The sequence below is a fragment of the Conger conger genome, chromosome 3, assembly GCF_963514075.1.
Source record: "Conger conger chromosome 3, fConCon1.1, whole genome shotgun sequence".
Lineage (NCBI taxonomy): Eukaryota > Metazoa > Chordata > Actinopteri > Anguilliformes > Congridae > Conger > Conger conger.
In genome coordinates, this window is record NC_083762.1 from 9,326,561 (window position 1) to 9,340,335 (window position 13,775).

Genomic DNA, 13,775 nt, shown 5'->3' on the forward strand with positions numbered 1-13,775 from the left:
ATTCTACGAAATGTACTCGACCTCGGATTGACAATTCCCTAAACCAATTCACACTAGGTTCATTTTTTGTTTGTGTCATTTCCTGCGCGAATGGGAGCGCTCAGTGGGCGGAGCAGTAGTGGGCCTGGCACTCAAGTTCGGTTGCAGTGGTACGCTTCGGATGGGATTTCGTGAGTTTTGTTTGACAGGTTATTTAATTGTAACATGAAATGATATTGATAAATGTAACTACTTATAGGTAGCTAATGACCGTTGTTAATGTACTCGTTTGGTATGACAAATACAGACTGAAAATTCTGTTTCAGTTTAATATAGCATGTTTGACTGTGCAACGGTGATTTTTCTCCCAAATAAAATTGTTCATGCAATTGTGAAATAATATCACTATTGTTCTGTATTTCTCTTGTCTATATAACGTGCATCACACTGGTCTTAATCGCGTTACACAAAGCCATTATTGGCTTTTTATACCTATGTTTGTAGTGGTTGTGCTGCTAAACAAGTTATGAGGCAGTTGAACTGAGGCGTTTACAATTATTCAGACTCCCTGATTTCAGTCTTCTGAATTGCAACATTGTTGCTTCACAACCTGAAATAAACACTTACTTAGTGCCTTTATGGGGTCGTAACTGAATGACCGTCATTTATCTGCAGACCGAAAACGTAAGCGAACGAGTTGCACGTGAAATAATATGCAAGTTCGCTATCTCGCTAAATAGCAAGCTAGTTAGCAAGCTAAGCGTTTGAAGGGTTGGCTTAAATAAGTAACGTTACCCGCCTAAGCATTAAGTTAGTTCTGAATTGTACGATCATCTTCTTTATTGGGTACACCATTGCGTACTGTTGAAAAACATTTATTTAAAACTTTTTAGTGTTAATTGCCCCCCTTATTGTATTTTGGTTTTTTTGTTTGGACAGATTTCCTGTGTTGAAGATAGATTTGAAAACTCATCTGGAGACAAGCGACACTTTCTCGATCACTTTTGGACCCCGTGGACTAATTGTAAGCTTCGTTTCAAACTTGGATGGAATGGCTTTTGAAGAAACTTAACCCCCGTAGTTTGGAAAGTATTCACCAGAGCTGAGGATTTTACATTTGAGAAGGTCACTGGCATTTATACACCGAACTGTAGCAGAAATGGATCAACAGAACCAAGCAAGCGGTGGAGAGGATCCAAATAAGCCATCTAAAAGAAAATCTAACGAAGATGAAAGTAAGAACAAAAAACTGGTGAGTATTTTTCAGTCTTGTACGTTGTTATATTGCATACAAAAATGAACCAGCAACTTGCAGCTCTAACTGCTGACTATAAGTGTAAACTTAATTCTTCCTCATAATGTCACACGATATGTTAATATGTGACCACAGTGAGTACCATTCGTAAATAGTCAATACCCGGAAATAATGAACATCTCTTTATAGACTGATTGATCGATCATGTTATTCTCTTTAAAAAGTAGACTGAGAGTATGCCCCACTTGCTTTTGCTCAGAGAGACTTAACTGGCTTAATGTCACCATTGTATTCTGTCCTTGTAGTTATCCTAGCTCAGCACCACTGTTCGCAACCACAGAGCTCACTTTGTTGCCCCACGGAGTCCCCAGCATCACATGCTGTCAAACTGTTTATCCCTGCTGGGAAAGCGGGGCCTAAAATGAGTATGCGTGAGCTGTGAACGAGGGATTATAAAGCAGGCAGGTGGTTTAGAAACGTGTGGACACCCAGGGCTCATAAAATAGTTCCCCTCTTACTTATTTACATCCTACATAATTACGTATTTGCCATTACCTTTGTTTATTGCACAATCTGAATGAGTCTGTCACATTTCACAGTAAATACTAGTGACACTTGTGTATGAGCATGTGTATGTTGAATCTTGAAGAGTTTTCTTCAAACAAAGTCAGTCAATTGACATCATCTAGCTCAATATGATCAGCACAACATTTATTGTCAATTGTCCACACCAAACATATGTACATTCATGAACACGATTGGGATTTATATGAATCCAGGCCGGTGCTATGTTGAATTGGACCGCAGAGCTCTTCAAGCTTTCAGATTGTTTGGGTTTCTGCAAACTGTCAGGATGAACCACTGCAGCCTCAGTGCGTGCTGGCCAGGTAACTGTCACTCACTTCCACCTGTTTCTGAGGATTCATCGGGGCCTGAGGCGGGATATCCGTTCAGACTCTTTTGAACACGACTATCCGTCTTGTACTCCAGAAACCTCTCTAATTGGCCTGTCATTAATCTGTGCAAATTAACTTTCCTCAAATACCTCATGTAATTAATGGAAGCTATGTAGGCCAGGGTCTATTTAAAGTTGACTTTTTCCATTTCTTGGTTAAAGACACTTCAGACGGACACACAACGTTCGCTCTGGGGCGTCCTCGGCTTCACACTCGGGATCATGCCGGGGGAACGGTTCCCAGTGCAGTGCAGGTCTCGTCAGATGTGTGCAGTCTTGGTAGCGTTACGAGACACCGCGTGTCCCCTTTCCATTCCAAGAAATACCAGAGCCGATACTAAATTGTCATCCGTCGAATCAAACCTTTAGAGCAAAACCTTTAAACCGCACAACCCCTTCCTGGGCAATATTGTACATTCCTCTCCTATGACCTCAGACACTGTGGTGAACCAGTGCGTCTTGTCAACCATTGTTTGTTTACATGTTATCACATTGCCTGAGTACATATTATCTTGACCTGGGGTTGTATGTCCTTGATGGCAAAACGTTTCAGCATGCACATAAACCCTCAAGTACTATTGCTGTGAGGCCTACTTGCCCACATTTTATTGGGGAATCTACAAGCTATGCTATGGTGCTATGATAAGAGTATATTTTGCTCATCTGCATCATAAAAATATGAGAAAAAAACAGAAGGATGGGGCCTACCTCTGCTGCCTGTAATAACTTCAGATAAAGGGAGGTAATTCAGGGTCAGCACTTTTTCCAAAAGCACATCTGCAGCATAGCCAATCTGATTACACGCTGTCACCTCCATACAGATGGATGCCAGCATTCTGTGTGACATCATATTGTTGATAGTAAAATAGAGATCATATTATATCTGCTAAGGCAGTTTTGCCTCTAGGTTCTGCAGTAGTATAGCCTAAGGAGGCTCCACACTGAAATGATTAACGTGAGTTGATGGTCGCTATTTTGTTCTGTTCATCTGACGTGCATAGTTTGTCTACTGCCATAGAAACCAGAAATTGGTTCCTGTGTGTCAGCTGACAATGAATGCATGCATGTCTGTTCAAATATCCAGATTAATGGTCAAACTTTAACTAAGTTACTATGCTTTCATATTTTCAAAATTTTGTGTTCCAAGATAGGAATAGTACAAATTCCAAATCTTCATACATACATCATGGTACCACAGACATGGTACCACAGTGTTTAAAATATGTATCTAACCTAGCCTGTGAAAGCAAGGTTCTGACGACAGTTGAGAAGCATTCAAAAATGTTCTTATCTGGAGTTAAGCACACTGCTGGTCAGTTGGAGAGAATGATTAAAAAGCGGAAAGAGTGGAGTCCATTTCTCATCGGATGTGAGTCACAGGAATACCCAAGAGGTCTTGTGACTTTGACGGTCATGCTTGGGTTAATGTCCTCAGTGGGGTGACCTCTACCTGTGTTGTGGTATAGATAAGAAAGTTGGTGCTTTCGAAATGAAAGTGCTGCTTTGTCATCGGTAGATTGTGCCACTATCTAGGTGAACTCCCTGCTATGCGTGCTTCTGGAACTGTAGGGTGAGTCTGTCACCCTCAGGCCACATATTCCTCAGGCCTTCAGGGCTTTTCGAACAGGACTGCGCTCTGTAATCCTGAATGGGCAGATTCCACCTGGGTCCGTGAGCTCCAGGAATGCGGGCCTCTCGTAACCTCTGGGCCTAGACTGACATCCTGCTGCATTTCAAATTGCTCTGGGACAGAAAATGATGATAATTCAGTCTTTTATCTGGATGTCTGTTTCCGAGTTGCGGCAAATTGGAGAGCGCAGACATAAACTGCCGATGTAATCTCTGAATGTGCGTTTGGGTTAACAGAGTGGCCAGAGTCAGAGCTTCTAGGGGAGGGGGTGTCCTCGGTGGGCAAAAATGTCATCATAGCTCGTAACAGCGAAGTCGGGCCTTCATTCCCCCAGGCTATCCCAAGGGTGGGGTCCCCTCCCCCGGTGTTAACATGAGAGATGATTACTCCATTCATTTCATCTCTCCAGTGCTCTTGAAGCTTTGCCAAACTCCCCCCCCCGTCCCCCACCCTGTCCTCACTCCACTCATCTCCAGTGGGAGACGGTGCTTGCTGCTATCGGAGGGCTGTGCTGATGTCACCCAGTGTAATCGCATTGGCATTGTGAGGATTCATGCTTCTTCTGTGGTTTCGGTGGTTGAGTGTTTCCCAATGCCAGGGCCTGTAAACTGAGAGAGCAGGAAAAACCAGCACGTCAGAACCAACCCCGCGCTCTTTCAGAAGCCTGGCCGTGAGAGAGGGGAAGTCCCCCATCCCCAGGGTGAGGCTGTGGCCTCGTTTTCGGTTTTTTTCCCCCTCCTTTTCTGGCCCCCATCTGTAAGGGCAGCTGTACTTAAATTAGACCCAGCCTGTGTTTTTCTGTGCAAATAGAAAGTTAGACAAAGTTGAGTGATTCTGAGTGTTTTTTTCCCCCCACACTACTTACTTTTTTCACACATTACATAGGGCGTGAATGGCACATGTGCATTTCTCTAAAATGATTCCTTAGCTTATTTGAGTTTAACTTGACTCATTGATGCCGTTTCTGTATGGCATCACTGAGTATTTAAAAGTGTAGCTTAAGAAAAGGGGTTCAACTGCTGTTATGCCCATACCTTCAGGAAAAAGGCAACATATAGGAATGTGTGCTTTATTCAGCCACACAATTCTCTTGAATATAATTTTTTTACATAACCATCCCAAATGACTTAAGCATTTATGTCAGTGTTATTAAAATGTTCTTGTAATGTAACTCTACTGCGACTCGTATGCATAATACTTACTATTGTAAATGTGCTAGGATTGGGGATAATACTCAGGGCAATAATAAATGTCGTCTAAATAATGTAGGTGCTGGTTGGTACATTTGCAGACGTTTGTGGTTGCTGGCATCACCAAATTAGAAGAAAAGTACTGCAATAAAGCAGAAAAAAGTCTGTTTGTTTTAACAAGTTTCTTAGTGATATTACGTCATGTCTGCAGTTTTTAGGATTGAGTCATGGGTTTTATTTGTGTGCTTATTTTGACAAGGACGTGAGAATAAAACCTGGCAAGATTTCACAGTACCGAACGTTTTCGACATGTTTTCGTCGTTTCACTTCACAGTGCATTCTCAATAACGGGCTGACGCTTATAATGGCTGAGCGGATCGTGAAGGTTGTGTACTGTATTCGGGTAAGCACTCAGTGGCTGCTAATGGGATGTGCAGACATGATGAGGTAACGTGAAAAGAATCCAGGAAATTCCCTTTGTCGGAGTGCGAGAGGATTGTCGGGATCCTCTTGGCGTTGGCATGCCAGTGTGAATGGGGTACTCTTGTCAGGAAGTTGCCCTTCCTAAAATAGAACAGGTTCTCAGGCTGGACTTCCAGGCTTAAACAGCACATTGTTTTGTCCCTTCAGTAAGTAGTAAGAAATTCTGTCAAGGATTGCTGATTTTCTTTCCTGTTTGCTTTCTTGCTGTGTGCTTGTTATGTCTCTGAATATTCCTCTAACTTTTTAGTTTTTAGGTCAAATTTCCTGCCCCATCCCAGCATTCCAAGTTAATAGATTAATAGTTTATTTTCCAAGGAAAGTGTGGTTCGACACCACATTAAAAAGTCTTAAGACACCCACAGCTTTTCACTAACATTCTTCAGCCATCGACATTGCAATTATATTTACACCCAGATTTCCTAGAAAACCAAACAATGTATGCAAGTTTAATGTGGTGTTGAACCACATTTTCCTTGGAAAATTAACTATTTAACTATTAACTTGGAAGTAGCTGCTCAGCCAACAATACAATTTTGGTATGTTCCCTCTTTAGCCACAGTACCATCTATCTATCCAGTTTTGCTGAGATTTGTTTTCTAGTTTTCTTCATCAAAAGCATCTCTTTATAAATATAATACCACAGTTACTCACAAACCTCCACAAATCTTACTTTCTGTTTTACAGCCTTTACACTGCACCGCAGAATTCAGTCTGCTTTGGGTAAGATGGCGTGGATACACGTGTGCACTTCAGTAGAAAATTTTAAAAGTAGTCAATGAGACTGCACAAAGCTCTGTGGATGTCCATGAGTAATGGTGGCATATTTGGAAAAAGATGAGTTTAGAATGTACCTGCATTCAAAGGGCCAAAGGGCCAAAAACGTTAAGGACCTATGTAGGTCCGCGGTTATCAGGGTGAGATTCAGCTGCTATCTAGAAAGTTTTGCAAAGATTTGACAAGTTATCTGGATGCATTGATAATACTCTAGGTAAGTCGAACCGTGCCTTATTTAAAATTTTGATTGAGCTGCCCGTTAAAGTAGATAGTCGCAATTAAAAGTTCAGTATAATTTAGGTAGACCTACCCACCAGAAAGATTTGTCTTACTTGATTGCTCTCAAGCATAAATGATGCTTTCTGTTCCCTCTATGTGGAGAACAAATGCTGTATTCATAAAGCTGGGGGGAAATCACAAGTCAGGGGCATGGCTGAGGTTTGGCCTTAGGGAAGCTATACATTATCATTATAGTCTCCTTTAAAAATTCCAGCAGTGTTTTAAATTAAGATGCAAGCACACCCTCTTGTGCTTCCCTATCCTATGTATAAAAGTAGTAGTATTCAGCAATTATTTTATCTGTAATTATTTTGAATTATATGTGCACATTTTGAGTCATTCATTTCTAAAGTCTAATTCTCTGATGAAAGAAGCTACCACTGAAAATGCACCTTAGCTTCAATAAACTAAAACGGTCACCAACTATATATTTAATGTTTGTAAGCATCCTAAATTTGAGATAGTTCTGCATCATAATAAACACTAGTAGTAATAATGAATCCTCCTAACTTCCCTCTATTTACATGTGACAGTTGGAGGAGCGCTTGTGATTCTGTGATTGCACAAGCTTTCAGGAGTGACAGTTGTTTTTCCAGTCTGTTCTCCACTCAGGGTATTTTGCAAATGGGGGTTTATGCAAACTGCGGCACTACCAATAACATCAGCGTGGTCAAAGTATGATTCTGATAGAATTTTCTTCCCTGGTTAAAATTGACCCCTTTATGGGCTGATGCGACCTGCACGTTACATCTCCCAAATGCAAACAGCTTTTTATTTGATCATAATTACCGTTTTTGAAAGACACACGATCGTTGAAATGCATTGTGATTTGCAAAAATCACAGGCCTTCCTATGGGTTTTCTATAGGGTGCCTTAGTCCATAATGGGTTAAGGTTATTCGAGGAAACGTTTTGTGGGAAGTCGGGCAGAGATTAGCAAGCTAATGGTGCATGTAGCTCCAGCCACACCCTGTTTGCCTTCAGCCAGAGAGACTGGGCCTTTCCTGTCAGTTGGTCCCCTCTGAAAGTCCAGGATGTGAGGAATGAATCATTGTCATTGCAGTCTGACTAAAGCAGCACAGCTGCAGGGCTTTAAAAGACACCAAGCATGAGAACAGGATCCTCTTTTTGAACTCGCTGTGGACTCTTCTGTGTTATTGAACTCAGGAGTAGGCCTGCAGAGACAGCAGTAGCCTTGGTTTCAGATTTTCTTTTATATCTTCAATACTGCAGGTGTGTCTGTGGTTAATGGGCACACAGGTTGTACACATTCATGGGTATATTGTACTTATAAACTGCATGCTTCAAACCTGGTGAAAGATCCTTAGGCCCCTTAAAATACGTCTTGTTTTCCACACAAAGGTTTGCTTTTTAGTTTGATTATTGTAAAAATGATTGTTGTATGCCATTTTAGCACAGTTTTATGTTTCACTTCACTGTTAGTAAACTGACACTGTTGGGTGGATCATGTTTTAGTTGAAGAAGACTGTTAAGTTGCTTTCGATTTGTAGTTTTGCTTTAGGGCAGTTAGACAAACATTCATTGTGTGAATAGGAGTGATGTAATACATGGATTGGAGTTGTTTACAGATAGATGGGTACCAAAAAAATCTTTTAATTTGGAATGTTTTAGCAGTCCCGAACATGACCCCTTTTTTACAGATTCATAGCGAATATCTACCCACAAGTAGGTTTCCTGATGCTGTGTACACACAAATCACATCTGCACTACTTTTCTTCAAGTCAGAGAGGGCAAATAATGTTAAAATGATCAAATGGCGGAATTTAATATCATGTTTCTGTAACTCAGCTTTGTTGTGGGTAGTGTTATGCAAGTATTTAATTACACTAATCAGTTCATCATGATTAATATCAAAGCAGATGTTTTTACAAGTAATTAAGGCAAGGAATTATGTTTTGGAAGCAGATCCCCCTAATAACGGAGTATTACATGGATAATGCCACTGTTGTGTAAATGAGCAGTCTGTGAGCTGGAATCCCAACACCCAGATGTTACTTGCTCGTAAGCGCTGGTTAATAGCAAGCCAGCCCCATCTGCACTTTTCCCATAGCAGGAAAATGCTATTTTGGCAAGCAGTGCTTGGACAGCCATGAGGAGCATTTGAATTAATTTCCCTCTCATCGTAGATCTGTTATATATTTTCCCTGAATTACTTGGCTAAAATGGAGAAGATCAGGATCAATAAATGTTGGGGTAAAAATAAAATTGAGTGATTCAACAGATGAACTGACCGATAAGGTCAATGTTTCATATATTGTTATATATTATATTGCTATACGTTTTGGCTATATAGCCATTTGCATACTGTACCTCACTGCAAGCACTGAGGTTGTATTGCAAAAGTTGTCATGAAGTGATCCCACTTGCTATAAAAAGTGTCGAGGCAGATTTCCAATTCACATCAGTTCCCTGGGCCCAGGCCTGGAAAATCATTGCCGTTTAAAACCTAAAGTCACCTTTTAACCTTTCAGAGTTTAATAATACATAAATGGGGAGCTCGTTGTTCAATTGACGGAATTGCATATTGAGTTATTTGTTTCCTTTTGTGGGTCTGGCCTCTGACCAGCAGTTCTGCCTTCGGTGCCTTGGAGAGGAAGTATTAATGATAGCTGAGCTGTATCCACTACGTCAAGCTGCCTGGATTGAGTAAAGTACAATCGAAAGGGGCACTATGGCAACATAATGGCCCATTTCACAGGGAAACTGGGAGCAGTGGCCATATATTACTGAAGTGCCTCTCGAGCGCCTTTATTGTGGGGGGTAATGGCCTTCTCACATAAGCCAGGTGTTAACCTCGGTTGATCAGCCATTTGGCTGATTTAGGTCTTGTGGAGCTTGCTGAGGGAAGCAAGCGCTGCTTTATATTGTTGACCGAGTCAGACAGTCTGCTCCTGGAAAGAGGCACATATCTCAGGCATTATGTAACAGCATTATGACTTAGTCTTATCTCTTGACAGTACAGCACATTGCACTTATTGTAAATTGTCCTCGGTTCATGGTATTGCATTATACTGGGGAAATATAATTAGCTATGATGTATATGATATTAGCCTATTTGTTTTAATATTGTTGGAAAGTAGAGAGATTAATCACTGTGGCAGTGGGGTCTGTTAAGTCTGTTAAGTCTGTTTAGCAGGTTTGGAGGGAACTCCAGGTTGCCCAAGAAGGGGAATGGTGAGACGTGCAAGAGACCACAGGAAACGGACCACATGTGAACACTCCCATGGCACTCAGGAAATGGGGAGAGGAAGTGGTTAATGCCTTTGCAATGCCGCGGAAGAAGCGGACTAGCTAACTGCCGTGACGTCACCCCGTAAAATATGTTCTAGGCAATTAGTGGCCTAAAAACTCTCTGAAGAACTTGTTAAGGATGAAGTCAACGCTGAAAAGGTTCACACCGGATGTGAAACACTTGTCACTTGTCACTTGTCACTTGTCACTTGTCACTTGTTGTAAGCGCACCCAAGTCGTCGCTGTGCTCTAATGAACAAATTTAGTTAAAAAAAGACGGATGTGCAGAACGGGACTTGCCAAACGGCGCTTCCTTCTTCTTTGACAGTCTCCGTGCTGACGCCGACTCCATTTCCTCCAAGAGGAGGCTGACCCCCCGAGCATACGGATACGGAGGAATTCCTTTTTCCAGCTCTGGAAAATAAACAAATAGGCTATAAACCTACAGGGGAGTCTTTAACAATTGGCCCAGTGGGTGAAATATCCATGGGTGGGAATCAAAACCAACGTACGCTGCCAGGAATATCATGAGGCCTCGATTCAGCCTTTTCTATTTTGGGGCAAGTAAACACTGCTGCAGCTTCCCTTAAATAGCAACAAGCCCAAAGAATCTTTCCCATTTAAAGGCAATTCAAGTCCAAAATGTGTTTTTTTTTGGGGGGGGGGTTTCCGGAAAAGTATAAATCAGTTTTTTCTTGTGTTAGTCACTCCCTAACTTCTGGATTTCTGAACACCTTACCTGGCAAACAATCAGGAAAATTCTGGCTCAGTTTTAGCAGACATTATTTTTCATTGTTATTCTTTGTTTTAGTGTAATTAAGGCAGTCTTTGAAGGACAGAAGTGAAGTTGTTTCATTGAAAGAGTGTCAGAAGGGTGTGCTAGTATGGATGTGTGCAGGTTCTCCACACACAGACAGAAGAGGATCCTCTCAGAATTCACTTCCTCTCTCCTCAGCCTTCCTACCCTTTTACGTTGTCCTGCTCTGGAAAGTTTATGATGACACTACAATACATTACAGGCATTTAGCAGATGCTCTTATCCAGAGCGACGTACAATGAAGTGCAAATCAAACCCAGGGACAAGTTGCGTGGAGGACTCTAGAGGAAAGTACAGATCCGAGTCCTGGCACGATCACATAGATACAACGTCAACCCTTCAACTTACCAACTAGCATACCACGGTTGACAGCTAGAATACCACGAGTAGAACAATAACTATACATAAGTGCTATTATAAGCTATGGCATACACTAGGCTAATCATGGTGAGGTAGGGAGGGAAAGGTGGAGCCTGAAGAGATGAGTCTTCAGTCTGCAGTAGATGAGGAGCTGAAGTAGCATTAACAGTTGAGGGAAAGAGGATTTATGTTTTTGGATTGGACATCTGGTGTCATTTTCACACTCCTTGCCAGAGTACTCTAAAATGGAAGCGAGCTTAAGAATAAGTCGGAGGCTTTTTAATACCAACTTGATATTTTGCCAAAGACGCCCAACGTCGTTGCGCAACGTGTGAGATAAAGGTACTACTGTGTTATATCTTCAAAACATTTTCAAATGTTTTGAAGATATACGCCTCACGTGCGTATACTTGCAGTGGTGGAATGTGCAGCAGATGAGACCGTAGAGACCTACCCACCTTCTGACTCACTGTTGCCCTAACCTCTGTAGCCATCCTCCATTAATTACATTTTGAGTTATTTCGTAGATGTAATGTTATTGCTATAGCTGTGTATGGGTATGGGTTTTAGTTGTTTAGGGACGTTAACTTTTTTATGATTGTCACTTTCTTTGCTTAACCTTACACATATTTATTATAAACAGGCCTTCTGTGCCGTACTGGTGATATTGCACCTTTGTATTCCTCTGAGTAACACTAATGTTCTCCACTTTTTTTATGTCACTCTGTACAAGAACATCTGCCTAGTGAATGCAATGCAAGTACTGCATTTAAAGCTCCAGGAAATACACAAACGGTACACTGGAAGACCAAGGATTAGCTCTAATGTGCTGGGCTTGTGGTGTGCTTATTTTATACAACGGTGAGAAACCAGCCCATTTTTGTCTTTATGAAACAGGACAGATGGCTGTCTGCTTTTCACAGCTAAAATAACTCATGTTTAGTGGTGACGGTGACTCAGACGACGAGATGTTTGTGGCATGGAGGAAGTCTTTCTCCCACGTTATTGAGAGCACTGTAGCTCTGTTTTAGTCAGGTATGCTCTTGAATTAAATTAGAGATAACCTAGCCTACTTGCAGATGGGCCATTGGTGTACATTGCAAATCGCCCACCATTTCAGATATAAAATGCATGGTGCACAGTGAGCATTTACACGAGGCTTGTGACCTATGAAGAGAGGTCGAAAGTACTTGAGACCTGTTCCGTATGCAAGCTTGAGAGCACCATGGTTTTTGGAATATTATAATGCCATCACGAGTCACGTAGCTCTTGAACTTCCACTTGTGGATAATTGTTTGTAATATGTTCATGGTGCGGCCAATGCATTTGACTGAGGCGCATTAGCACAGCAGTACGAGTGGTGAATATAGCTATACTCATTACTCTGGCTAAATAATACCGTTTCCGAAAATATATTTATAGCTGCTCTAAATGCAATATTCACAAATCTTTGTGCACGTATTAATATTTATATGCTCATATTTCACAAGCCTTTAATTTGTTAATGCACAGTATTCTTTGAGCATTTTAAGTGACAAGGTTAATGTACATGCGCCAGCAAGCCTTTTAGGGCATATTTCTCCTGATCAATATCATAAATAGGAAAGCATTTTGCAGCACACACCAACTTAAAATGCACTTCCAGGAATGGGCTGGTTCAATATGGTTTTAGAAATGGAATCAGTCGTCCTCTCGTATGCTCCAATTAGTAATCCTGATTATACAGTAGTATTGTCTATAATCCCGGTATTTTAATAATTGTTTAAAGAATGGACGAAAACAGAGTGCCAACAATGTTTAAAATGAACCCCAGAAGACTTCGCAAACAGAGGACTGTTACAAAAGAATGCAGTGGATGGAAATTAATTTATTCACAGTGATGAATAAATGAGTAAAAAAAAAAACCCGGCATCAACATCCAATGTGATTATGTGCTTCATTTAAAGTAATGGAATATTTTACAACGTGTTAGGTATTCAATTACTTTAAATGAAGCGCATAATCATGTTGAATGTTAGAGCCAGTTTCTTGTTGATTGTTTAAGTGCAAATTGCCAGATTAAACAGGTGCAGAAGCTCATAAACATGTTGGAAGTTGTATGAGTTGAAGTGTTTACCACCAAGAGCTTTCCTGTGCATTGAAAGAAAACCAAAATCCAATTCCAAAATCCTTCCGGTTGGCAAAATGGCAAATATCCACAGTGCAGTTTGATGTAATAGTTCAAGCCATCCATCAACAAAGTAGCGCGTTGCGTCAGTTGTTATAGGTTTGTACTGTTATGCTGCAGGGTACGTTTGCCAAAATAAAGCTCTGGAGAAATTAAAAGACCATGCCATGTTTGAAAGGAATCGGGGCTACTGCATTAAATATTGATTGTTGAACCTTCTCTAAGCAAAGGCATTGTTGTTTTTATTATTTAAGGGTATGAACTTGTTTAGTTTGCATTATTCAATGTAGTGCTTTGTGGTTTGAACAGTTGCCATTTTCTGAAAATAAATGTTCGCAAATGTTTGGAATTAAGATCAAATGTGGTCAATAGTTTGGAAAATAATACGAAAACGTAGATCGACACAGACACGTATCCGTACTGTGGAGCTGGAAATTGAATTTGGTCTCGAATTTTATCGAGGAGGTGTGCTTCCCAAAATTGTTCCGTTAATACGGTTTCATCTGGGTATCCCCAAACAGTCATGCCAGAAGCAGTGTTGATAAGGGGAACAACTAATCCGTTAGCACTGAACACCATTACTGCGCAACTGAGGATTTTAAAATGAAAGCCGAGGCCCTGCCATTTGTGTCGTT

The 13,775-nt window shown here is 41.1% G+C and overlaps 1 protein-coding gene across 1 annotated transcript in view; it reads left to right on the forward strand.

Annotated features, from left to right (window-relative positions):
• The first annotated feature begins 112 nt into the window (after positions 1 to 112).
• diaph2 (diaphanous-related formin 2) overlaps positions 113 to 13,775 on the forward strand; it is a 482,385-nt gene continuing 468,722 nt past the window's right edge. The window contains 2 exon segments of the mRNA XM_061234698.1: positions 113 to 170; positions 919 to 1,231. Of these exon segments, the coding sequence (XP_061090682.1) occupies positions 1,139 to 1,231 (93 nt within the window). The 5' untranslated portion in view covers positions 113 to 170; positions 919 to 1,138.